This window comes from Sinocyclocheilus grahami, unplaced genomic scaffold (assembly GCF_001515645.1).
Source record: "Sinocyclocheilus grahami isolate Dianchi unplaced genomic scaffold, SAMN03320097.WGS_v1.1 scaffold39.1, whole genome shotgun sequence".
Lineage (NCBI taxonomy): Eukaryota > Metazoa > Chordata > Actinopteri > Cypriniformes > Cyprinidae > Sinocyclocheilus > Sinocyclocheilus grahami.
Window position 1 is genome coordinate 3815643 of NW_015505218.1, and position 27106 is coordinate 3842748.

The following is a 27106-nucleotide window of genomic DNA, read 5'->3' on the forward strand; positions in this document are numbered from 1 at the left end:
TACTTTACTAGTTACTTGAAAAAAGTAATCTGATTACGTAACTTGCGTTACTTGTAATGCGTTACCCCCAACACTGCTTCTAACCAATGTTTAAATATAGGACAACATTTACCATTTGACAGATTTAATTTCCCATACTGTATAGCTGTGAGAATTTATGGGGGTTACCCCATGTGCTATCAACCACTTTAAAGCAGTAAAACCCCTCACCAGCTAACATTACATATTAGTGATCTACCAAAGTATCAGCTAGACCAATAAATAAGCAGATATTCCGGCCGATTACTGTGTTGGCACCTCCTTGTGTCAGTTACAACATCTGACAGCTTTGTAAACAGATAATGTGATTATTATTATTTTCTTTCTTATTTTTGTGTTTGTCTTTTCTACAGTTTATGTATACACTACTGTTTAAAAGTTTGGGATCAGTTCTTTTTATTATTATTATTTTAAATGAATACTTTTATTCAGCAAAGATGCATTAAATTGATCAAAATGTAACTTTGTTACAAAAATGCATATTTCAAATAAATGCTGTTCTTTTAATCGTTTTATTTATTAAAAATTGTCCAAAAAATCAAAAGGTTTTGCAGCACAACTTTTTTTCAGCATTGATGATTATTGATATTGAGAAACAAATCAGAAGACTAGAGTAACGATGCTGAAAATTCAGCTTTGCCATCACATATATAAATTAAATTTTATAATATATTAAAATAGAAAACAGTTATTTTAAATCATAATAATATTTCACAATTTTTCTGTTTTTACTGTATGATCAAATAAATGCATCCTTGGTGAGACTTTCAAAAACTTTTACAGACTTTTCTATTTCTATATAGTGGATCATCCTGCTCTCTGGATATCTGCATGGGCCATTCAAAAACGTGCATCGGCCGACCACTATAACATATATGCGTGATTTTCTACATAAAGCATCACCTCTGTCACATGACAATAAAAAAAACGATTGCATAATTAATATACCCAAATGAATAAGAAAACCAACAAAACCAGCAATCACCTTTTACATTACTGACAATGCTCAACTTTTATTCCAGTCAAGGTATATGATACTTGCAAATCATTTCTCTCCAAATATTTACATGCTTACAGTAGTGTTGACAGGAGGCTACTAAAGGTTGTGGTGCATCATATGAAGAGATGACTCAAAAGTTTTTTTTTTTTTTAAATCAATTATGCACACAATGACTACATCCATCTATCTATCTAAATGGCTGCATTTTCAGTTGCTATTAATCCTCTCTTCAGTATCAGGATCCTTTACAAATTATTGTAATATGCTGATTTGACTTGAGATACTTTTCTTCTTATTAGAAGAAGTTAAAATGGTTGTGCAGCAAAAATGTTCAAACGAACAGCACTTTAAATAAAAAATATTTTGTAACATTATAAATGTCTTGAATTTAATGCATCCTTGCTGAATAAAGTATCAATTTCTTATAATATTAGTATGTAATATTACTGTATGTATATATACAAATTCAGACTTTAGTTTTATTAGACCATTTGTGGTAAATGTTTTGGGTTACAGTACCTTTAAGACTTCTATGTAAATGCCCTCCTTTTCTAAAAGCTTTTATTTCAAAACATCATAAAACATTTCTACCCTGCACCTAGAGAAATGTGTCCCTTTCCAAACAATTTAAAGTCTTACAGTCTAGATGACTCGCGAGGTGACCCCCGTACTCTCGATGACAACAGTCCTGTCCTCTTTAATGGGTGGTGTGTACTGGTAATCGTCACTCAGCAGACCCAGAATAGGGTACTGGTTCATGTATCTGTTCATGATAAGAAAAAGTTTACAATGGCGATTAGGACTGAATTGCAGTTTAGATTCTACATGGTTCTTATATGCAATAAACACACACACACACACACACACACACCTCTTGGTAACGACAGTCCTCGTTGTACTGCTGGAGTTGGAGTCGACCTTCTGCTGTTTGAGTCGCCTGATATCCTGAAAATGCAAGGTCAAAGGTCAGAATGAAGTACTCCAGTAGAAAAGAAGAGAGGTATCTGTTCAAATTGTACAATGAATTCACATTCCTCAAAAGTAATGAGGCTGAGGTAATGCAGAGACTGAAAAAAACTAAAGAATGTGAACTATGATGCCAAGTGCCGCTCCTTATAATGAGAACTACGTCCTCATTCACTTGACTTGTTCAGAAACAGACTTCATGTTGTTTTCCTTAAAGTGCTCCAATTATGGATTTTTGAACATTACCTTTCATGCAGTGTGTAACACAGCTCTAAGTGAATGAAAACATCCTGCCAAGTTTTAAATCTGAAAGTGCACCGTGTATAAAGCTATTGTCTCTCAAAAGAAAGAGTCGACTCTGAATCATTGAAACGAGTCGTTATTACATTACCATATTGCCCGCCCACTTGTTGATCTTTTCGTGTTGGTCTGAATGAAAATGCAAATTCATTCTGTGCCACTAGCTGCCGCTTTTGGAGCGATAAAAATAGCGGTTTCCCCGGTAACGCTGTACACACAAAGCAGCACTGCGTTCACAAACACTGCTTTATCAGGGATTACAGGCATGATGAAATGAAAATGAGACCAATTGGACCAATCACCGCAGATTAGCGTCATGCAAAGGAGGGGTTTGGAAAAATGATCGTTAAACGAATCGTTTGGGAGTCGTTGAGCAAATAAGGTAAAAATAAATGCATATTATAAGACAATGAAAGTGTTTTTAGACCTTGCATGCATGTCAACCTGTTGTTGGGAACTCCCAAAACCAAAATATGAGCCTTTCATAACCTATAATAGGGGCACTTTAAACATGTCAGTATGGTCTGCTTTAATAATATTATTAAATATCTACTTTTACAACAACAAAAAATAGTGTACATAACAAATGACTGAATTAATCTTTAACCTCAGTTAAATCTAGGTTTCTTTACTAATTTAGCTGCACAAAACTTTAAAACCTTATATGGTCATTTTTTCCTAGTTCCCAGGTTTTACGGTAAACCTTGATTAATTGTAATCCTGTTGCTCCATAATTTAAAAGTCAGGGTTTAAATGAGGCATTTCCACAATGTCAGACAGCATATGTTACATAGCATGACAGAAATTAAAGGTTCAAAAAAGTCTACGACTCAACACATTGAGCTTTATGTTTTTCCAGCAGGCTTCCAAGCTGTCAAATTTTGGTTACTGATGACGGCCACAACTCAAGGAAACATTGGGTTGCATCACATGGCAGAACTGATGACAATTGCATTGCGTGCTTGTTAAAAACAACACTGACAAAGCATCTTATGTCTGTATAATAGTGTTGACGTACCTCCTCCTGATGTCTGATGACACTTTCACGCTGTTCTAGTTTGGACAGAAGCTCAGTGATACGTATCTCCAAACTGCTGTCAGAGGTCTGTGTAATGGTGCGCTCGGTCTGGATCTTTACAAGTTGAGTCTAGAAAAAAAATTAATAAATACATGCTATATGTATTGAATGTAATATATAATTTAATTTTATATGTATTGGCTCTACACTACCGTTCACAAGTTTGGTTTCAGTTAGATTTTTAATTATTTTAAGAAATTATTAGTTTTATTTAACAAGGATGCATTCAATTGATAGTAAGTGACAGTAAAGACTTTTAAAATGTCACAAACAATTTAAATTTTTTGTTTTTCTAAACTTTCGATTCATTTTTTATGAATTTCAAATTTCAAGATCATGTTCCATGAATATATTTTGTAAATTTCCTATCGTAAATATATCGTAATGATTAGTAATATGCATTGCTAAGAACTTAATTTGGACAATTTTGAAGGCGATTTTCTCAATATTTAGATTTTTTTTGCACCATCAGATTCCAGATTTTCAAATAGTTGTATCTCAGCCAAATATTGTCCTATCCTAACAAACCATACATCAATGGAAAGCATATTTATTCTGCTTTCATGTGATGTATAAATATAAATGTTAATTGTAAAATGTAAAAATATTGACCCTTATTACTGGTTTTGTGGTCCATGGTCATATTTCTTAAGGATCATGTGACACTGAAGACTGGAGTTAAGACTGCTGAAAATTCAGATTTGGCATCACAGGAATAAAATCGATTTAAAAATATATTCAAATAGAAAACGGTCATTTTCAATGGTAATAATATTTTACATTATTACAGTTTTTACTGTGATGTTAATCAATGCAGTCTTGGTGAGCATAAGAAACTTCTTTCAAAAACATTCCAAAAATATTACCAACCCCAAACAATAGAACGGTAGTGCATATGACACTAAATTGTTTGGCAACCATACACAGCCTACAATTTGGACACATAACTATATTACTAAACTATTTTTGAGTCAGTTTACATTTTAGTCATTATCATATTGGACTTGACGCCATTTTATAAAAGTGATAAGCAACTTGAGGCTGAGCATTATACTAACTTTACCATGGTTAAGTGGGTCTTAGCGAAAAAAAAGTGTTTTTTTTCTCATTTACTTATTATTTATTTACCCGCAGGTTCTTGAGTTCTCTGTCCTTCTCCTCTCGTAGATCGTTCAGCATCTGTTCATACTCTCTGGACAGCTCCTGTGTTTTGATTTGGACAGTGGAACTACTGCACTGCCCTGCCAACTGTGGAAGAGATGCCCATAAATCCACACGAAACATTAAAAGGAAGACAACGAGGGAAGACAAAAATAAGACCTTAGAATTTACACAAGATACAAGACTGCTAATTATCGCTGTATTTGACAACAATAAATACTGAAACATCAAATTATGACATCACAAAGTTTTATCGGAGCTGTGAGTTTGCATTGTGAATTGAATATGCTGAGTTTAAATGTCCATGAACCATCTGCGTTGCCTTTGCTGCACACTTCACTGCACACAAACATGCCGTGTGACCAGTGTAGTCAGCTTTATGAACGATTGACTCTGTGTCAGTTCTTTTAATTAAAAGTTTAGTGAAACAGGCCAACAGAGCAGTAATGGATGTGACTCAATGAACCATCAATTTAAAGCGATAGTTCACCCACAAATAAAAATTCAGTCAATTTTAAAAATTCAAAATTCTTACTCACCCTCATGTCGTTCTAAACCCATAAGACCTCCGTTCATCTTCGGAACACAAATTAAGATATTTTTGATGAATTCTGAGAGCTCTCTGACCCTCCCATAGACAGCAATGTAATTACCACAATCAAGGTCCAGAAACGTAGCAAGGAGATCGGTAAAATAATCCATGTGACATCAGGGGTTCAACCGTAATTTTACGAAGCTACGAGAATACTTTTTGTATGCAAAGAAAACAAAAATTCTTTGTCGACTTTTTTCAACAATTTGTCTCCTCCGTGTCACCCTGGTGCCATTTTGGAGAGTATCCACTGAACGTAAACAGCGTATGCTATTCTGTGTCAGCTGACACAGACTGGCTGACCCAGTAGTTATTTTAGTTATTTTCTTTGCGTACAAAAAGTATTCTCGTAGCTTCGTAAAATTACGGTTGAATCCCCCACATGGATTCCACCGATCTCCTTGCTACGTTTCTGGTCCATGTTCGTGGTAATTACATTGCTGTCTATGGGAGGGTCAGAGAGCTCTCAGAATTCATCAAAAATATCTTAATTTGTGTTCCGAAGATGAACGAAGGTCTTACAGGTTTAGAACGACATGAGGGCGAGTAATTTGACAGAATTTTCATTTTTGGGTGAACTAACCCTTTAATTGATCTGTCTGGAAATGAACCGAGAACTGTATTGTAAGTTGTGTCATGTGTATAACAAAGTTGTTGTTTTTTAAATAATTGTTCATGTAACAACACATAGGCTTAATTAAATTTACATGTTCACAACAAGTTTCTGTAATAAGTAGTATTTAAAAAGTTATATAGTAAATATTTGCATTCGCACAAGTGATTCATTTTGGTCACTTACTGAACGCATGCAATTAAAATACAGAATAAATCATAAAAACTGAGTTTATTTTGCCCACCTTCTTCCTGAGCAGCTCGTTCTCCTGCTCCAGGGCTCTTTTGCTGCCCTCCAATTCTTTAACGCGGAAGTCTTTGCTGGGGTCTTTGCTCTGCATAGTCAGTAGCTGACTTTCTAGAGTACGCTGAGCATTATTACTTTCCTTCACAGCAGCCTGAGAGAAAGAAGGGTGCGAAGATCAGAGATGGATCTACATTTATCATATAATGTCATCATGATTATATGAGTGTTATTGATGTTGGATTTTTTTTGCAGAAGCGATGAAGGGTGATTAAGGGAAGTTTAGTGGTGGCGCCCCCTACCTGCAGCTGTCTGTTGTGCTCACGAACGGTCTCCAGTAGTCTGTCGTATTGCAGAGCCTGATCCGCCTTGAAGCTCAGATCTCTCTCCAGCTCCTCCTTCTCGCTCTCCAGACGCTGCACAATAAAACACACACACAATAAATCCAAATGCAACCAACCATATAACTATGCATGGTTAGTGTAATAAAAATAGGCTTTCGGGTTTTCAAAAGGGAGAAACGCTTTCCATACTTTAAGTTAAAGGCAGCACAGAAACTGATGTAGTAGCTGTAGTCTTCAGTAGCTGTTGGTCACACCATGTTGGCTTACTGACTGAAAAGACGTGCATGTATTTGCAGTGACCCAATGATGGTTTATGTTTAACTGAGCAGAAGCTTCAGTCAAACAGGAAATGAAAGCTTTGGAAGAGTTACCCCTTGCTGTACCAACAAAGCTTTTTGTGATATACTTGTGACATTTCACAATAATCTGAATTTGTACTTGCAAAAGCAACATGCATATTACTATAGTTCTGTCAGGACCACTATCGTCAAAATGATAGATACTTAGCATAAAGTTTGGTTTGGCGGTATGGTTCTGTTCTGGGCAAAAAACCTCCCTGCCCATCCATGCAGCCTGTCATGAATGAGCAGGGAGAGCAGCAATAATAACCCCCCCAGGGTTAACAGAACAGAACAAGGCAGATATCATTAATGTACTCAATGATATTTAAGTGTAACACTTTATTCAAGATAAAGGAGTCTGATTAGCAAGGAATATCAGAAAGCTAAGTCCTGACTGTGGCGAAAGGTGGAGCTGGGGATGGAGGAGGGTAATTTGCTCCGAAGCAAGCTGAAAAGCTGCTGAATAATACTGAATACAGCTTATATAGGAATGCCGCGATAAGTGTCGTATTCCTATAGGTAGATGTGATCAGCTGAGAATCAGCTGATGCAAGCTTGACTCACGTGACCTGCCAGAACTAACGCTAAAGCTTAATTTGACATATGAAGTCTTGTAACTTCCCATGTATTAAAGAAAACATTCTGTATAAATTACTTTGATAAAAATAGTTTTATTTGGAACAAAATGAAGCTAACGTAATATTAAAGGGCTGTTTTGTAGCTGTTACATCATAGTCTTGAATCTGTTTATGTACACGCATCACACCTTGAAAAAGACAAGGTCAGGGTTGTACAACAAATGCACGCCCACGGGGCAGAACCTGATATATTTCATCACCATACAGTGGAAAATGGGGACTGTTTCTACAGGACAGGAGGCTGTTGGTTGGTTTAGTGATAGAATGATTGTACTCACCCTCAGATCATCCTGCATATGCACTAGCTCCTCTCGCAGACTGCTGAATGTGGCCATCAACAGACGCATGGTCTTATCAGCCGTCATACGAGTCTACATGAGAGAAAGACAATGCTTTTTAATCAATTAAAAAACATAAATCATTTACATTATTTGCTGAACATTTATTCACAACTAATCTCATACATACATAAATCTTTTTTTTTTTTTTGAGGAAAGCTCTTTACTGAACTTAGGGGTCATAAAAAAAAACACAAAACACATGACAGCAATTAATCTAATCTAACTAACTCAAAGTTGAATGTGTCACACATCTATAATGTTAAACAACTTTTTAAAAACTATCTGTGGGTATCTATTTTTATTGTACTCCTATGTGAAATAAACAGAATAACTGAGACTCCGTTGTGCCTAGAGGAACATGTGTTCCTGGGACAGGCTCATAAACTAATGATCTACTGCTGTCAGGAGAGGCGTCTGAGGGTGGGTGGGGTGTACTGAAAGGTGGGTGGGGCTGAGAGGAAGTGGGCAAGGCAGACATTCATAATGTGTCCATAAGCTCTCACCTGCAGCAGGTAGCGGATTTGCTGCTTAGTCAGTTCGGACACTCCTTTAGGAATGACACTCTCTATATCTTCTTTTTCCACCTGCACACACACACACACACACACACACACACACACACACACACACACAGACAGATATACGTGTTTAACAACTTCAGTGTAAAAAGTTTAACAACTTAATAATATAAAAAATATATATATACCGTATTGACCCGAATATAAGACGATGTTTTTTTCTTGGAAATACATCTGAAAAAACGCGGTGGTCTTATATTCAGGGTCTAGACTTTGACATGTCAATAATACACCCACAACAATAGGTGGTGCCAAATAAGCATAAAACGAGTGTGCCATGAAATACGTAATGTAATGCGTGTTGTAAAGATCGCGAGAACAAAACAAAAGAAAAATAAAACCTTACAGCTGCATGAGTCGTGACTGTCACATTAGCCTGATTGGACCAAACTCTCTTTGTGATTTTAAAACGTAAGACAGTACCCAGATTTGAAGACTACAGTAAGATTTAACTTCTACTGTTAATACGATTTTGGTAGACTACTATTAGATGGACAGCCTAAATGTCCCAATTCAGATGGGCTACCTGTTTTTTTGTTTGTTTGTTTTTTTAATGGTATATCAAAAAGTGTATATGTTTTAAATGTGATTGTTGGTACATTTTACCAGTTTTTACCATACTTTCAAAACAAAATTTAAAATAGGAAAAATATGCAATATGAAAATAATTGAAGACAAAATGTGTTTTACTGAGAAAAAACAAGATTTGGTTTTTTAAAAGCCTTTTTCCAAAAGGTACATCTGGAAAAAGGGGGGTCGTCTTATAATCAGGGTCATCTTATATTCGGGCCAAATACGGTAATAGGTAAAAAAAAAAAAAGTTTATGTACTACATACTACTTAATAAGCTTTTCTTTTCAAGAATTACATTTAAATGATTCTTCTTTCTTTATTATGATATCAGGTCAATTCTATCAACTTGATATGTCTTTACTTTATGCCCAACAAAAATTTGAAAATGAAATTTAAAAACATTTTAAATTATAGTGAAGGTGCACTGAAGTTACTGTGACCATGAACAGCATTTAAAAAAATTTTTTAAATGCAAGTGATATTAATGTAATTGACTCAATTTCATTGCTAATGATAACATTAAGGTTTAGAATTAACCAACTGAAACTTGAAAATCCTTTATGCAACATTGAAAACGTTCAGCCAACTCCACAGAAACTGAACAATTTGCCACTCCCTACCTTGTAGTCAATGGTGGGGTCCAGAAGGTGTTTCCTGCAGAGACAAAGAACAATATGAATGAGTCAAAAAAAAAAAAGAAAAAAGAGCCTTAAAGCAGAGGCGTCCAGAGGTGTTGCAGTTCTCACAATCAATTCCAACGTGTAAAGTACAGGACCTCTTAACTCGCCATTAATCGCTGGATTAAGCATTGCAATTTTGGACAAGGTGTAGAGGTTTTTAGGTTTTTGAACACTCTAATAAGTCATTTGTGAAAGTGACTGCAGATTAAGTAAACAGATGAGATTTCCTTTTAGATAATGGTCTGTAATTGGTTTAATAAGTCTTCAATGATATAGATTGACAGGGTTAATGGTTGGTAAGGGTTATCTGCATGCAAATCTTCAACTTGAATTTTCCATTAAAACATACAGAGAAATTCGTTAAGAATGGAACATGCGATTTGCACAGCACAACTACATCTAAATTGTAATTTAATGATGCAGTTTTATGAATTAGCTTGTGGCGTATTATGAAATAACCTTTTTTTTTTTTAATAGCATTACGATTCTGAAGGATGTGCTAGATCGTTAAAAATAAATAAAGAGAAGCACCTCACCTTCCGCGAATCTTGGCCACATGCTCGGAGATGCAGGTGTGAATATCTGAGTTCTTGCGGTAAACCTCGGCAAGAAGCTCGCCAAAGAAGCGGTTGTCCATCTTGGCGATCGGTTCCACATCGATAACCTCGGTCTTAATCTCAGAAAGACCATTCTTTATTTCTCTCAGGTCCACGACTTCCTCTCGAATGCTTGAAGTCTCCACCAGCTCCGACTGGAAAAAGGCATAAAGGATGGACAGGATATTTTGAGTGGGAGTGCTAAACTTTAGTTTAGTTACAAAAGATGCTATGCTGTAAATTTACCAACTAATCAAACAAATCGGCTACAGGATCAACACTGTTCTTCCTTGAAACATGCAAAATGTGATACTTACATAACAGTTAGTAGGTCAAAATGGAGGAAACTTCACAAGAAGGCAACAACCTCTGTCTATGTATGCTTAGAAATGAGGGTTCACGTTTTCAAGTATGTGTTAAATTCTTTACACTAGATTGTGAGTGAGAGACATCAGTTAGTCCACACCTCAAAGAATAGTAAGTGAAACACCACACGCCTTTGTATCAATCCAGATCAGACACTCCTGAGTGACTTCTCTAACAATACACTTAAAAGCAGCAAACAAAACTGCATGTCGAGAACTGAGTGGACCATGCATACACTCTCAGAAAAAAAGATACAAAAGCTGTCACTAGTGCGGTACCTTTCAAAAGGCACACTTTTGTACCTAAAGAGTCTATATTGGTACCTTAAAAGGTACATATTAGTACCTAAATTACATAATTACAACCTGTACTTAAAAGGTACAAAAGTGTACCTTTTGAAAAGGTACTGCCCCAGTGACAGCTTTTTTTATGAGAGTGTACTTAAGGCATTCTGGGGAGCGGCAGAAAAATTTGGTGCATGCAGCTACTGAAGCTGTTGATGGAAGGGTCTTTATGCAAATTCTGCATTTTGTACATTGTCATCTAGAAAGCACTAGAAGCGGTGGAAATGCACAATATGATTGGTCAATACAAGCATTCTGATTCAACTTAAACTTATTTGTATAGTGTTTTTCACAATACACATGTTCAAAACAGCCTTACAGAATATAATGATGTTGTAGTATATAATGTGGGGTACACGAGTATACTGTATGTATGCAGATAAAGTTGGACATAATTTAAATATCCAACCCAACTTAGGTAAAGAGTTACATTACATTCTGCAATGAAAAAAAATTTCTGTCATGTTAAAAATTCCAAGAAATTCCATCATTTCTATTGTTAAATATCTGTTTTCTCTTTTAAAGGCAGGGTAAGTGATTTGGTTCAAAAACATTTTTTTTTTTTTTAAACTTAGCAATTGCTAAGTTTATAGTCGTCTAAATGTACTTATGTATTTATATTTTCTGTTTAAAGTGTAGGACCATAAAATGTTCATCCAATCATATCCCTTGGTCCGAGGGCTACAATAGGCTGTCCTACCTGACTGTCAACAGATATATTTGCATACCTCTGCACACCCGTTTCACGCAGACACGATACATCATCAGCGCATTCCATTACACTATTGTAGACAGAGCGAGACTGGAAGCCGCTATTATTGTAATATTATGCCATGAGTTAACCAGCGTTGCATTCAGCCCTTCGCCTATGCCGTCTCTCATCTCTGGTCTGCCTCTGCACGTTCATGTGTTTTGGAGGAGGCGTGGCTTTGGAGAGTGATTTGCAGGGAGGGTGGTATCTTATGCTTTCAAAGCTAGCTCGCTATTGCTAGCCTCTCCAAAATCGCCTACCCTACCTTTAAGATTAGATAATATATAAAGCTGTGAAAGTTATTTAAAAAAATAATCACTGGCCAAATGTTCTATTTATGTGCATGAATAGCGCTTTCATCCCTAGTTAATAGTGTTTCAAACTGATTGAGGTTTTTGCATTCTAAAAGCAAAAGCATTAGGATTTAAAAATGATTTACGGCACAATATTGAATTTAAGGTATAGAGACAGTTCTGTCAGTCCTTCGGTAACATCCAGAACTTGAGGTGGATTCCACTAATCCATGAGAGAGAAGTATTGAGGGTTCACTCAGGGTCTAGTTTCATCCAGAATTATAAATGAACTGACACTACACGAGATCTTATGTTTAAATATTTAAATCACGTTGACATAATTGTAAGTCATTTACCCATTTGACATTATTCTAGTCATGATTCTGATACATCATTCCTTGGTTTTCTACTTTAAGTAAAACTGTTAGAAGTTACTGGCTGAATCTCACCAAAAATGCCCAGGTCATATTTCACCCTAAAATCAAAAGATAAAAAATAAGGTACTGATCAATTTTGAGATTTGGGGCTTTTTGGCCTTTCTGCTGTTTCAGACTAGAGGAAATAAAACATCCAAAATACACTTTTTGAGTGTTTATGTGTTCTGGAAATGAATGCAAAATAGAGCAAATGTAATTAAATAATGCCTCATTTGCATATGTAAACATAACATTTCAGAAAACCTGTAATAAAGATGACAACTGCAATGACTGGACATTTCACTTTTAGCTTCTTTTCCTATTATTCTCAGTAGTGATTTTCATTAGAATCCCATTTGAATCCCACTGTAGTTCTCAAACAATAAACACATTTTTTTTTTAAATCACTGCATTTTTATTTAATTATTTTACAATTTTTTTCACATCAACTGCAGTCAGTACGTTTGTGATTGTGCTTTTTTGATGGAATAACATAACCTGCAGGGCCTTAGTGTTGCTAGTGCCATGCTCTACCAGACCAGCAACTGGAGCATGTATGCTACAACTGTTCTATCACAGTAAAAAAAGTGCAGCAGAAGCACTATGGAAAAGAGAAACTTGTCCAGGTGTTTGCAGGCATTAGCATCTGTTTAGAGAGCTCTCACAAAAAAAGGGTTTTTGACAGCGGGTGTGTCAATCCTTGAGAACATTCCACACGTTCTGTGTCAGAAAGACCAGCAGTGACGGTGTTAACTGGGTGTGTGCTTGTGTGGACTCACTACTGAGGCCGCTGTCCAAAAACCGGTTTGAAGCTGCAACAATGAGCCGAGCTTGTTAACAGTTGCGCATATTACTAAACTTGTGATTTTTACAGGATTAGCTGTGCATGAGTGAATGTAGTTGTGTAAATTAAAGATTGTTTTTGGGTGTGTTCTTACAAGATTACAATGATAAGAAATAATCAATGATTGAAACGTACTTTAGACATTTGTTACTTTTAACGTCTGGCAAGTCGCAGTAGGTTCTGCACACAGCAAGCAAGGGCACATAACAGAGTTTAGTGCTTCTAGTTTCACTCAATCACTAGAGGTAGTATCACCAAAACTAACTTTCAACAAATTCCCACTTATGCATACTGAGTAAGAGTGAGCGTGCATTAAAAATGATACATGAGTAATAGCAGGAGTCAGTGCACAGAAGATTTCTGGGAGTAATTCCAGATCACCTGAACTTTCTCTTATGTGCAAATTTCATTCGGCTGTAATGCTGTAACATCGGTACCCACAGTAACATTGAGTAACTCTGCAAGGAATGCGCAGGAGGTGCTTCATTACATTGCAATTTGTGATTCTAAAATAAAAAAATTACATCAGGTCCATTCAAAAAACAAACAAACACTAATTGTATAGATGTTAATAAAGATCTGAAAATACTTTGTACTTGAGCTTTAAATCAGGGCTGTCCTTTGATTCATTTTTTTTTTTCATCAAACTTATTTTATATGTAAAGTCCAAGGCTGAGTCCAAGTCTGTTGGTTATCAAAAGCTGTAAAAAATGTAAAGGTCATTCGATTTTGAAAAACGGGTTCTGGAAATTTTACTTTTAGTTGAGCTGGCAAAATTGTGTACATTTTTACCCAGAAATTAGGAACTGTAGGCTTAAGTGTCCCTCCACTTTGATATAAAGCTGAACAAACAGTTATATCTTATCTAACTTTTGATAAGCATGTTCCCATGAATTATGAGAAGACACTAAATAAAGACAATCATTGCTACTAAACCTGTGACTGTATTTCCTTTCTGGCTTTGGCTTTTCACAATACCTTACTGTCTGCAAAAATGGGTCAATGTGTGAGCCAAAAGCCTCTCTGTTCCAGTGTAAGAACAGCAGGTCATTGCTCTGGTCTACAGTGAAAGGCAGGAGGAGCTCAGTTTTCAAGTTGTGCGCAGGAAGCCAGTGGAGAGAGATACTTTTAACATTTGAAGGAACACTGTTTTTATTTTTTTAAGCATTATACAACATAAAAAAAGATTTCTGTCAGGACCACTATCGTCAAAGATGATTGACAATTAGCATACAGTTTGGATTGGCGGTATGGTTCTGTTCTGGGCAAGAACTCCCTGCGCATACATGCAGCCTAGCATGGATGAGAGCAGGGAGAGCAGCGATAACCCCCCCCAGGGTAATAAAAAAGAATATAATAATAAATAGAATAATAGCAATAAATAATAGATTATGTATTACGAGCTACTTAAGGTTTTCTTATCGAGAATTTCATTTAAATGTCTCTTCTTTCTTCATTATGATATCAGGACAGTTCTATCACCTTGATATTTTTTAACTTTATGCCCCAACAAAAATATGAAAATAAAATGAATGAAATTTAAAAACATTCTCATCATAGAAAAAGTGCATTAAAGTTACTGTGTGTATGAACATTTTAAATTTATTTTTGAACAAATGTCAAAAAATGCTAAATGCAAAATCCCATTTTCATAGCTAATCATAACAATTAGGTTTAGAATTAACCAACTGAAACTTGAAATCCTTTATGCAACATGGAAAACTTTCAGCCAGCTTCACAGGAACTGAACAATTTGCCACTCCCTACCTTGTAGTCAATGGTGGGGTCCAGGAGGTGTTTCCTGCAGAGACAAAGAACAATATGAATGAGTCAATAAAAAAGAGAGCCTTAAAGCAGAGGCGTCCAGAGGTGCTGCTGTTCTCACAATCATTTCTAAGGTGTAAAATACAGAACCTCTTAACTCGCCATGAATCACTGGATTGAGCATTGCTCTTAGACAGTTTTGGACGAGGTGTAGAGGTTTCAGGTTTTTAATCAGTCTAATGAGTCATTTGAGAAAGTGACTGCAGATTAAGTAAATAGATGAGATTTCCTTTTAGATAATGGTCTGTAATAGGTCTTCTCAATATGTGTCAAGTCCTCAATCATCTTGATTGACAGGGTTAATGGTTGCTTAGGGTTATCTGCGTGCAAATCTTCAACTTAAATTTTCCATTAAAACACACAGAGAAATTCGTTAAGAATGGAACAAGCCATTTGCACAACAAAACTACATCTTAGGCCCCGTCCACATGGAGATGCGTTTAGCTGTATACGCATACATTTTGTATCGTATAGGCGTTTCGTCCGGACGAATCCAGCATTTTGGGAGAGTGAAACTGATATTTCTTGAAACCGGGTCCCAGAGTGGATAAATCTGAAAACGCCACCCTTGCGTTTTCGTGTGGACAGCGAATCCATATATTTTCTGAAACGATGACGTCATCAGCCCATGTCTAGCCCCTAGTCAGACACCGCTACATCACAGCAACAAAAACATGAACAAACACCGAACGATTGTCTTTTTATTAACTAACATTAACACAGATTAATAAATGTATTGTTCCATGTTCATTTGTAAACCGCGGCAAGGTTTATGCGCATAGTCCAAGTCTTCTTCTCCGTTTTTAGTGCATCTCTGTGACAGAATAACAGCGCCACATACTTGTCTAGCATGTATACTACATCGTTTTGTGTCGGTTTCGTGTGGACGCAGACATTTCTTGAGACGAGGAGAAAAAAAGAGATTGGATAGGGAAAGCTCTGGCTTCGTGTGGACATAGCCTTAATTGTAATTGAGGGAGGACATTATATAAATTAGCTTGCGAAAATGTATTTATTATGAAATAACGAAACATTACAATTCTGAAGGATGTGCTAGATTGTTGATAATAAATAAAGAGAAGCGACTCTACCTTCCGCGGATCTTGGCCACATGCTCGGAGATGCAGGTGTGAATATCTGAGTTCTTGCGGTAAACCTCGGCAAGAAGCTCACCAAAGAAGCGGTTGTCCATCTTGGCGACCGGTTCCACATCGATAATCTCGGTCTTAATCTCAGAGTGGCCATTCTTTATTTCTCTCAGGTCCACAACTTCCTCTTGAATGCTTGAAGTCTCCACCAACTCCGACTGGAAAAGGGCATAAAGGATGTGAAGACAGGATATTTTGAGTGGGAGTGCGAAACTTTAGTTGAGTTACAAAAGATGCTATGCTGTAACCAACTAATCAGCTAAGCAAACAACTCAGCTACAGGATCAACGCTGCTCTTCCTTGAAACATGCAAAATGTGATTCTTACATAAGAACAGGAAACTTCACAAGAAGCCAACAACCTCTGTCTATGTATGCTTTGAAATGAGGGTTAACTTTTTCAAGTATGTGTAAATTCTTTACACTAGACTGTGAGTGAGAAACATCAGCCAGTCCACACCTCGCAGAATCGATCCAGATCAGACACTCCTGAGTGACTTCTCTAACAATACTCTTAAAAGCAGCAAACAAAACTACATGCCGGGAGCTAAATGGACCATAAATATTTAAGGCCTCCTGGGGAGCGGCAAAAAAATCTCACATGCAGCAACTAAAGCTGTTGATGGAAGGATCTTTATGCAAATTTTGCATTCTGTACATTGTCATCTGCTAGAAAGCATTAGTAGTGGTGGAGATGCACAAAAAGATCAGCCAATATAAGCATTTTTTTTAATTATCTGCATTGCTCTGATTTTTCAATGTCAACTCAAATTTAGGTGTAGAGTGCTTTTCACAATACACAATGTTCACAAGCAGCTTTACAGAACATTATGGTGTTGTAGTGTATAATGTGGGGCACACAAGTATACTGTATCTATGTGGATATAGTTGGACATACTTAAAAATATACGCCAACCTTATATAAAGAGTTGGACAATAGTATAATTACATTTTGCGATGGGAATAAAATCTGTCATGTTAAAATTCAAAGAAGCTATCCACCTTTTCTATTATAAAATATCATGTTTTGATGTCTGTTTTCTCTTTTAAAATGAGGTAATAGTTAAAGCTTGAGGTGTGTCGGAGTGGTCGGGCTGGATTCCACTGATCCGTGAGAGAGAATCACACATTGAAGGTTCACTCAGGGTCTAGTTTCATCCAGAATTATAAATGAACTGACACTACACGAGATCTTATGTTTAAATATTTAAATCACGTTGACATAATTGTAAGTCATTTACCCATTTGACATTATTCTAGTCATGATTCTGATACATCATTCCTTGGTTTTCTACTTTAAGTAAAACTGTTAGAAGTTACTGGCTGAATCTCACCAAAAATGCCCAGGTCATATTTCACCCTAAAATCAAAAGATAAAAAATAAGGTACTGATCAATTTTGAGATTTGGGGCTTTTTGGCCTTTCTGCTGTTTCAGACTAGAGGAAATAAAACATCCAAAATACACTTTTTGAGTGTTTATGTGTTCTGGAAATGAATGCAAAATAGAGCAAATGTAATTAAATAATGCCTCATTTGCATATGTAAACATAACATTTCAGAAAACCTGTAATAAAGATGACAACTGCAATGACTGGACATTTCACTTTTAGCTTCTTTTCCTATTATTCTCAGTAGTGATTTTCATTAGAATCCCATTTGAATCCCACTGTAGTTCTCAAACAATAAACACATTTTTTTTTTAAATCACTGCATTTTTATTTAATTATTTTACAATTTTTTTCACATCAACTGCAGTCAGTACGTTTGTGATTGTGCTTTTTTGATGGAATAACATAACCTGCAGGGCCTTAGTGTTGCTAGTGCCATGCTCTACCAGACCAGCAACTGGAGCATGTATGCTACAACTGTTCTATCACAGTAAAAAAAGTGCAGCAGAAGCACTATGGAAAAGAGAAACTTGTCCAGGTGTTTGCAGGCATTAGCATCTGTTTAGAGAGCTCTCACAAAAAAAGGGTTTTTGACAGCGGGTGTGTCAATCCTTGAGAACATTCCACACGTTCTGTGTCAGAAAGACCAGCAGTGACGGTGTTAACTGGGTGTGTGCTTGTGTGGACTCACTACTGAGGCCGCTGTCCAAAAACCGGTTTGAAGCTGCAACAATGAGCCGAGCTTGTTAACAGTTGCGCATATTACTAAACTTGTGATTTTTACAGGATTAGCTGTGCATGAGTGAATGTAGTTGTGTAAATTAAAGATTGTTTTTGGGTGTGTTCTTACAAGATTACAATGATAAGAAATAATCAATGATTGAAACGTACTTTAGACATTTGTTACTTTTAACGTCTGGCAAGTCGCAGTAGGTTCTGCACACAGCAAGCAAGGGCACATAACAGAGTTTAGTGCTTCTAGTTTCACTCAATCACTAGAGGTAGTATCACCAAAACTAACTTTCAACAAATTCCCACTTATGCATACTGAGTAAGAGTGAGCGTGCATTAAAAATGATACATGAGTAATAGCAGGAGTCAGTGCACAGAAGATTTCTGGGAGTAATTCCAGATCACCTGAACTTTCTCTTATGTGCAAATTTCATTCGGCTGTAATGCTGTAACATCGGTACCCACAGTAGCATTGAGTAACTCTGCAAGGAATGCGCAGGAGGTGCTTCATTACATTGCAATTTGTGATTCTAAAATAAAAAATTACATCAGGTCCATTCAAAAAACAAACAAACACTAATTGTATAGATGTTAATAAAGATCTGAAAATACTTTGTACTTGAGCTTTAAATCAGGGCTGTCCTTTGATTCTTTTTTTTTTTTTTTGATCAAACTTATTTTATATGTAAAGTCCAAGGCTGAGTCCAAGACTGTTGGTTATCAAAAGCTGTAAAAAATGTAAAGGTCATTCGATTTTGAAAAACGGGTTCTGGAAATTTTACTTTTAGTTGAGCTGGCAAAATTGTGTACATTTTTACCCAGAAATTAGGAACTGTAGGCTTAAGTGTCCCTCCACTTTGATATAAAGCTGAACAAACAGTTATATCTTATCTAACTTTTGATAAGCATGTTCCCATGAATTATGAGAAGACACTAAATAAAGACAATCATTGCTACTAAACCTGTGACTGTATTTCCTTTCTGGCTTTGGCTTTTCACAATACCTTACTGTCTGCAAAAATGGGTCAATGTGTGAGCCAAAAGCCTCTCTGTTCCAGTGTAAGAACAGCAGGTCATTGCTCTGGTCTACAGTGAAAGGCAGGAGGAGCTCAGTTTTCAAGTTGTGCGCAGGAAGCCAGTGGAGAGAGATACTTTTAACATTTGAAGGAACACTGTTTTTATTTTTTTAAGCATTATACAACATAAAAAAAGATTTCTGTCAGGACCACTATCGTCAAAGATGATTGACAATTAGCATACAGTTTGGATTGGCGGTATGGTTCTGTTCTGGGCAAGAACTCCCTGCGCATACATGCAGCCTAGCATGGATGAGAGCAGGGAGAGCAGCGATAACCCCCCCCAGGGTAAACAGAACAGAACCAACATAAATGTATGCAGATATCGTTAAAAGTTCAATAATGTTATGTACACATTTTAGAATTAGTCTGATTCAAAGGAGAATCAGAGGCTGAATCCTGACTGACAGAGGAGGAGTTGGGGATGGAGGAGGGTAATTAGCTATTGAGCAATGCGGAAACTGCTGATACTACTGCGGGACCTTATATATGAATGCTTATATAGGTGTCGTATTCCCTGACTGAGAGTCAGCTGATGCGAGCTTGACTCACGTGACCTGCCAGAACTAACACTACGCTTGATAAATATAATTTCAAACTATTCATTAGGTAATGATTGTTCTAAATGAAAATAAACTGAATCTCTTTACAAAAAACCAGTTTCACTGTTGTTGAACCTAGTGTAATCAAGCAATCATGGTTCCTTCAGATTCATTTAGAAAGACAATTTACTTAAAGGTCCCCTGAAATGCTTAGAAACACGCAGCATTACTCTATGTGTTGATGTCATTTTAACTGAAACAGGAAGACAGGGCGGGACATATCAAGCAGCCCCGCCCCTTTTTAAAACAGCCAATAGCGTTTGTTTATATCACAGCTTGGGCTAGAGCCATTCAGAGCCGTTGAGTAGGGATGGGCGATACCACTTATTTTGTTTTCGATACGATACCGATATTTTTCAAGGCAGTATCGTCGATATCGATACCGATTCGATACTTCTGAACTAAACTTTTAAATTATGAAATGTATTAAATTATTAAATTACTAAGAGTAAAATGGGTAATAAGCACTTAACTTTATGTTTAAAACGCATTTTAACATTCAATACGCCTTAATTGTAACTTATTAGGTTATATTTTTGTTTACACATGGTTCAAATATGTTTTTTGTTTACAAATGATTCAAATCTATAAATACTACAGTTGAACTATGGTCACTTTAGTAAAACCATGGTTCATTTTCATAAGGGACTGCCAGTGACCGGCTGTTGCATGCAACCTTTTTATTCTGACAGGTGTAGGATTTCTATTAACATTACAGAATAGAACATGATCAATATTATCTTTCAACGTTCAATTTAAATAACTGTAATTGCACAAACTATGTAGGCTACAATTTCAGTTTGTTTATGGTGAAATAACTCTGTCCTTCTGTTCTCTGATAAGCTTTGTTCAGGGCTGCCGTTCCCAAAAGCTTTAATGCTTTCTTATGATACTTTTGGGAAACGCAGCCCTGTTTGAATGCACTGTCGGAAGTGAGTGAACGCTCTCTGTGATTGATTAGTTCTGTCTTGCAACATTTACGTGTCCAGATGAGCAGGAAAATAGTTATATCCTACACAATTACTCGCTAACAAAGGTTATTCGTCCAATTCAATGCATATAGTATGATTTTTTTTGTTTGTTAAATTGTTAAAACAAAATCACTGGTAAATAAAACACACCTTAGTATCAATATTTTTTGTTTGAGTATCGTAGGGCTGGACGATATGGCCAAAATTTCGCTATTTATCACTATTTATCTGAAATAGAAATCTTTTGTGACATTATAAATGCCTTTATCATCACTTTTGATCAATTTTAAGCATCCTTGCTAAATAAAAGTATTAATTTCTATAATTTCTTTCCCCAAAAAAATAATAAAAATTATACTGAATGGAATAGTGTATAATGTTACAAAAGCTTTTTATTTCAGATAAATGCTGATCTTTGGATCTTTCTATTCATCAAAGAATCCTGAAAAAAAATTTACTCAACTGTTTTAAATATTGATAATCAGCATATTAGAATTATTTTTGAAGGATCATGTGACACTGAAGACTGGAGTAATGATGTTGAAAATTTAGCTATGACCACAGGAATAAATTACATTTTAACATATATTCAAATAGAAAGCAGTTATTTTAAATAGTAAAAATATTTAAAAATTGTACTGTTTTTGCTGTACTTTGGATCAAATAAATCTGGAAATGCTCTTGCTGGAGACGGGCTTATTATTGAAAATGCAAACTCATTCTCTACCAGCAGGAGATGCTTTTAAAGTAATAAAACTAGCGTTTTCCCCAGTAATAGCTGTAATCAAAGCAGCTCCGCTCATGAATGCTACTTTATAAGATCAAATGAAAATGCCATCGAAACCTTTCTGAAGACAGTCAGTATCCCTTCAGAGATACATTCATATAAACAGCCGCGACGTGTTTTGATTTTGAAACGTGCATTGCTTATATTTATTCAAATTAGTCAAACGCCACAAATAAATCAATGTATGGGAAACACTGGTAATGTATATCGAAATATCGGAAATGTGTTTAAAAATCATATCACCGTTATTGAAAAAATATATATCGTGATATATATTGATATTGAATTATTTGTCCAGCCCTAGAGTATCGATACTTTCGATACTCGCGTCAGTATCGATATATCGATACTTTGGATCGATACGCCCATCCCTACCAGCCACAATCTCATCCATATTGCTATAAAACATAGCATTCTGTGTAGAATTCAAATAGCTCCGATACATTTTGTGGTCTGCGCCGACCCACGAACGTGATCCGCTCCATGCTATCGTGACTCTGGACCGGAGCAGAGTGTGTGTGCGGTGGTTAGTGTGACAGCGAGAAACCAGACTTCTTTTTTTCCTCAATGGAAAGCATATTTACACTGTTTGAATCGTTCCCTGTCCCCTATACAGTGCACTATGTGCCATTCACTGTACAGAAAATACTAATTCTGTGGACAAGTGACCGATTTCAGCCGCGGCTTCAGCGTCTATTTTATAGCGCTTCGGATTCTAGAGAGCATTTGATTGGACAGAAAGTTTGATGAGAAGCTGAAGTAAAAAAATCGTTGAGCCGTTTTGGCGGAAGTGATGAACTGCAAGCTTTGAATGCTTATATCTTCTAAATGCGAATGTTGTCACTGTTTTGGACCACACTGCCTTATAGATAACCTTAAGACTAACATATTGATACTAACACCCAAAAAACTTAAATTTTTTGAGTTCATGGGGACTTTAAGGTCTTACCTGGGAATTTAAAACAGCCCGTTCAAATGCATGCAAAATATGAATGATATTTTTACATACTGTAATTCCTCTCCATTACATTGAAGCTTAACAGATTCTGCTCCAAGTCACTGTTTTGCATGAGTCAAGCCTAAATCATGAGCTGTCATGCAGTCAAATCATGGGAAAAGAGTCAAAGTTTTAATCAAGTTCTGAATCATCAACTCTTTAAGTCTGACTAATAATGTATTAAATCATGATTACAAGCCTTTCTAAATGTGCTTTATTAAAGAAAATATGTATAAGGCAAAACTAATTTTTTAAATAATTAAAAACCTAAAAACTTATGTAAAACATTTGCTTTGAAAAAAAAAACTGTGGCAGAGAATAAATCTGTAAAACAATGCAATTTAAATAATAATAATACCACTACTACGATAACATTATTTGTTTGTCAATTTAGTGGATTCAGTAGCACTTTTGTTGGCTAAATGCAAATCTATTTTATCACATAAAATAGCGTTTTTTCCTGCACACATTTAATACGTTCCTGACAAATGTCTCCTAAAATTCTCCACTCGTCAGCTCAAATCCTAATTTCTGAGAGACTAGTTTGAAATATTCAAATGTACATAAATACTAGATTATTAATTGTCATTTAACAAGTAACAAGACTTAAACATTCAACAAGTAATTTAAATATTCAACATAACTGAACCAAACTCTGACTTCAGCAATTATGATAACTTCGTTATAATATCACATCTGCCAATATCGCTTCAATTCTTGCACAGTATTTCAACATAACAGAACCTCACATAATGTTACGCATCACACTTTCTTCTCATGAAATACTCCAAGTCCATTTTTGCATTCATCAATGCATGTGTCAGACCAATGACATCATGTGAAATTTCACATTACAAACCTAAAATTTAAGACATGTCTGAGTGCAAGACGCCTAATTACAATAAAATCCTCCTATGTGTACGAAACTTGAAGCAGAAGATAAACTCCCAACTCCTGTCCCAGCATGTCTGCAAGCACAACCCTATGACAGCCCTCATTAAATCATTGCGTGTAATGCTTTTCAAACTGCTGTATGAAAGGCTGATGACTCAACCTTACATGGAACGCACTGGACCTTCACATCCATTAGTTAAACCCACAGAATGAGTTTCCCCCACCTATACAGACCAACTTATATATAAAGCTGCTAGAAACCTTACAAAATGAATGCAACCATGTTTTGCCTTCTGCTGCGTATTATCTTTGAAAGACCAGCACATTTGTACAGTGAAAAGACTTTCACCAATGAAAGAAATGTCTAAATGTCTGAGTCTGACCTTATGGTACAATAAAAATACAATGTTTTTAGGATTTCAGCTTAAATTGTTATTATTTATTAGTGATTTCTTTGTTTATTATTATTAAAAAAGATGTTTTAGAGTTTGACTTATCCCATTTCCCAAGCCTAATTTCATATCTAGATACACACTGCACATAAAAAGTATATTTTGGCACATTTAGCATAATTTGACAAGCTTACAGCTTGAATGGAAATGATGCACAAAAAAATAATATTTTCACAAGTAATATTTAACTTAATTCGCATCTTAATTTATCTCTCAAGCATTACCTTTACTGACATTGTTGTCTAATATTTTGTCATATAAACTAAAGAAAGGTGTTTATTTGGTAGTACACATTTAAGCTCTTCCAACATACACCTTTCATCTTCTTATCACCTGCAGGCTGGTTGACAGCAACAGTTGCATTAAAGGGCAACTCCCTCTAACACTTTCCTTGCAATATATTATGACTATTGTCGGGCCCAATCCAAATGGGCGTTAACACGCTGTCTCCTCTGGGAATTACAGAGTCCATTCTTTCTGTCAGACACACCCTAAACCCTGCAGGTACTGCACTTGTGCTCAAACACATAAAATGTTTTCATATTAGCATGTGTGCATGCAACTACACACACTAAAGCCTGGGTAACATTAAAGCTTGTTCTCCCGGCTCAGATCACAAGCCAGAGGCATGTACAAACCCAGAAGAAAGTGTGTGTAATACAGTACCTTGTGTATTTCATCTAATGCATGAAAAGGCATGAAAGTCAAGTCAAGGGTAACTTTAGGTGTGTGTGTTTGTGTGCTAACCGTATGAATGCATACAAACAGTTTTCAGCCTTAAATGTTACCGAGTATATGTGCCTGTCTGCATACACAGTAAACGTTATTTCATTACCTCAGATGGTTCAGGGCTTTTGACTGGACTGGATAACTGGCTGAATACAGATGTTTGTCCATTTATGTTCTGAATACAGAAGAAGAAAACATTAATAAATAAGGGCTTCTTGAATACATTGTCTTGTGCTAACACGCAAGACTTTACTTTACACACATGTAAACACACATGCTTGTCACACTTTTTACTCTATTAAATAAACAGAAACTTTGTTGACTAAAAAAAAAAAAAAATTTAACATGTACTGTACACAATTATTGCCCAGAAAAAAGATGCAAAAAAGTTCAATGAACATACACTGATCAATAGCAGAGTGTGCTATCAAATGGGGTAATTTGCCACAGCATAACCTGATATTAAATAGCATATTACAGGCTTCTCAACAAAATGTAAACAGTTATACATAAAAGGCACCATACAGAAAATAACATTGTAATAATAATTTGTATAAACATTAATATTTGAATGTTCATGAACAGTCATGCATTGACCTGCACTTTGCTAATTACATATCATTATGTAAGTCTTTATAAAGTGGGTTTACATTTATACTTCACATTACACGGTTAATGTTACTGTGTGTCTACCTGAGTGGTTCTAATGACCTAAACATACTTGTGTATAAAATTAAGTGTCAAGCTTCTGTATGTAGGAAAAGTTGTCATAGTATTTTAAAGCTGATATGTATCTTATATATACTGAACAAAATTATAAACGCAACACTTTTGTTTTTGCCCCCATTTTTCATGAGCTGAACTCAAAGATCTAAGACTTTTTCTATGTACACAAAAGGCCTATTTCGCTCAAATATTGTTCACAAATCTGTTTAAATCTGTGTTAGTGAGCACTTCTCCTTTGCCGAGATAATCCATCCACCTCACAGGTGTGGCATATCAAGATGCTGATTAGACAGCATGATTATTGCACAGGTGTGCCTTAGGCTGGCCACAATAAAAGGCCACTCTAAAATGTGCAGTTTTACTGTATTGGGGGGTCCGAAAACCAGTCAGTATCTGGTGTGACCACCATTTGCCTCACGCAGTGCAACACATCTCCTTCGCATAGAGTTGATCAGGTTGTTGATTGTGGCCTGTGGAATGTTGGTCCACTCCTCTTCAATGGCTGTGCGAATGGATATTGGCAGGAACTGGAACACGCTGTCGTATACACCGATTCAGAGCATCCCAAACATGCTCAATGGGTGACATGTCCGGTGAGTAAGCTGGCCATGCAAGAACTGGGATGTTTTCAGCTTCCAGGAATTGTGTACAAATCCTTGCAACATGGGGCCGTGCATTATCATGCTGCAACATGAGGTGACAGTCGTGGATGAATGGCACAACAATGGGCCTCAGTCACGGTATCTCTGTGCATTCAAAATGCCATCAATAAAATGCACCTGTGTTCGTTGTCCATAACATACGCCTGCCCAAACCATAACCTCACCGCCACCATGGGCCACTCGATCCACAACATTGACACACAATATTACAACGTACAATTGCACAAAAGGCTGCAAACGACAACGCACATCTGAAGTGTCTCTGAAGGAAATAATGCATTATTTATCGGCTTTAAGATATCGGCCAAATTTTCTTATCAGGCCGATACCGATAACAGGAAAAATGAGCATTTATCGGCCGATACCGATATGGTGGCCGATATATCGTGCATCCCTAGTTTATTTGGTAGTACACATTTAAGCTCTTCCAACATACACCTTTCATCTTCTTATCACCTGCAGGCTGGTTGACAGCAACAGTTGCATTAAAGGGCAACTCCCTCTAACGCTTTCCTTGCAATATATTATGACTATTATCGGGCCCAATCTAAATGGGCGTTAACACGCTGTCTCCTCTGGGAATTACAGAGTCCATTCTTTCTGTCAGACACACCCTAAACCCTGCAGGTACTGCACTTGTGCTCAAACACATAAAATGTTTTCATATTAGCATGTGTACATGCAACTACACACACTAAAGCCTGGGTAATATTAAAGCTTGTTTTCCCGGCTCAGATCACAAGCCAGAGGCATGTACAAACCCAGAAGAAAGTGTGTGTAATACAGTACCTTATGTATTTCATCTAATGCATGAAAAGGCATGAAAGTCAAGTCAAGGGTAACTTTAGGTGTGTGTGTTTGTGTGCTAACCGTATGAATGCATACAAACAGTTTTCAGCCTTAAATGTTACTGAGTATATGTGCCTGTCTGCATACACAGTAAACGTTATTTCATTACCTCAGATGGTTCAGGGCTTTTGACTGGACTGGATAACTGGCTGAATACAGATGTTTGTCCATT

General features: G+C 36.3%; 1 protein-coding gene and 1 long non-coding RNA gene across 2 annotated transcripts; both read right to left on the reverse strand.

Annotated features, from left to right (window-relative positions):
- Positions 1 to 1570: 1570 nt before the first annotated feature.
- On the reverse strand, positions 1571 to 27106 carry LOC107581951 (POF1B actin binding protein). Its single transcript, XM_016267646.1, has 11 exons — positions 27044 to 27106; positions 10024 to 10238; positions 9428 to 9461; positions 8160 to 8240; positions 7594 to 7686; positions 6295 to 6408; positions 5994 to 6146; positions 4512 to 4631; positions 3324 to 3452; positions 1911 to 1984; positions 1571 to 1802 (listed from the first exon to the last, which is right to left on the reverse strand). Exons 2-11 carry the CDS (start codon positions 10122 to 10124, stop codon positions 1682 to 1684), a joined length of 1020 nt encoding a protein of 339 aa, XP_016123132.1. The 5' UTR covers positions 10125 to 10238; positions 27044 to 27106; the 3' UTR covers positions 1571 to 1681.
- LOC107581952 (uncharacterized) lies at positions 14860 to 24848 on the reverse strand. Its single transcript, XR_001608883.1, has 3 exons — positions 24804 to 24848; positions 16013 to 16227; positions 14860 to 14898 (listed from the first exon to the last, which is right to left on the reverse strand). It is a non-coding gene; the product is annotated as an uncharacterized lncRNA (long non-coding RNA).

What these genes read in the sequence shown, in the direction of transcription:
- LOC107581951 (XM_016267646.1), bottom strand. Translation starts at nt 10,124, where the DNA reads ATGGACAACCGCTTCTTTGGCGAGCTTCTTGCCGAGGTTTACCGCAAG. An exon ending in GAGAACTCAAGAACCTGCGG is followed by an intron (nt 3,453 to 4,511) that starts GTAAATAAATAA and finishes TTTTTTTTCTAG; the next exon opens with ACTCAACTTGTAAAGATCCA. An exon ending in TCATCAGACATCAGGAGGAG is followed by an intron (nt 1,985 to 3,323) that starts GTACGTCAACAC and finishes TTGCATTTTCAG; the next exon opens with GATATCAGGCGACTCAAACA.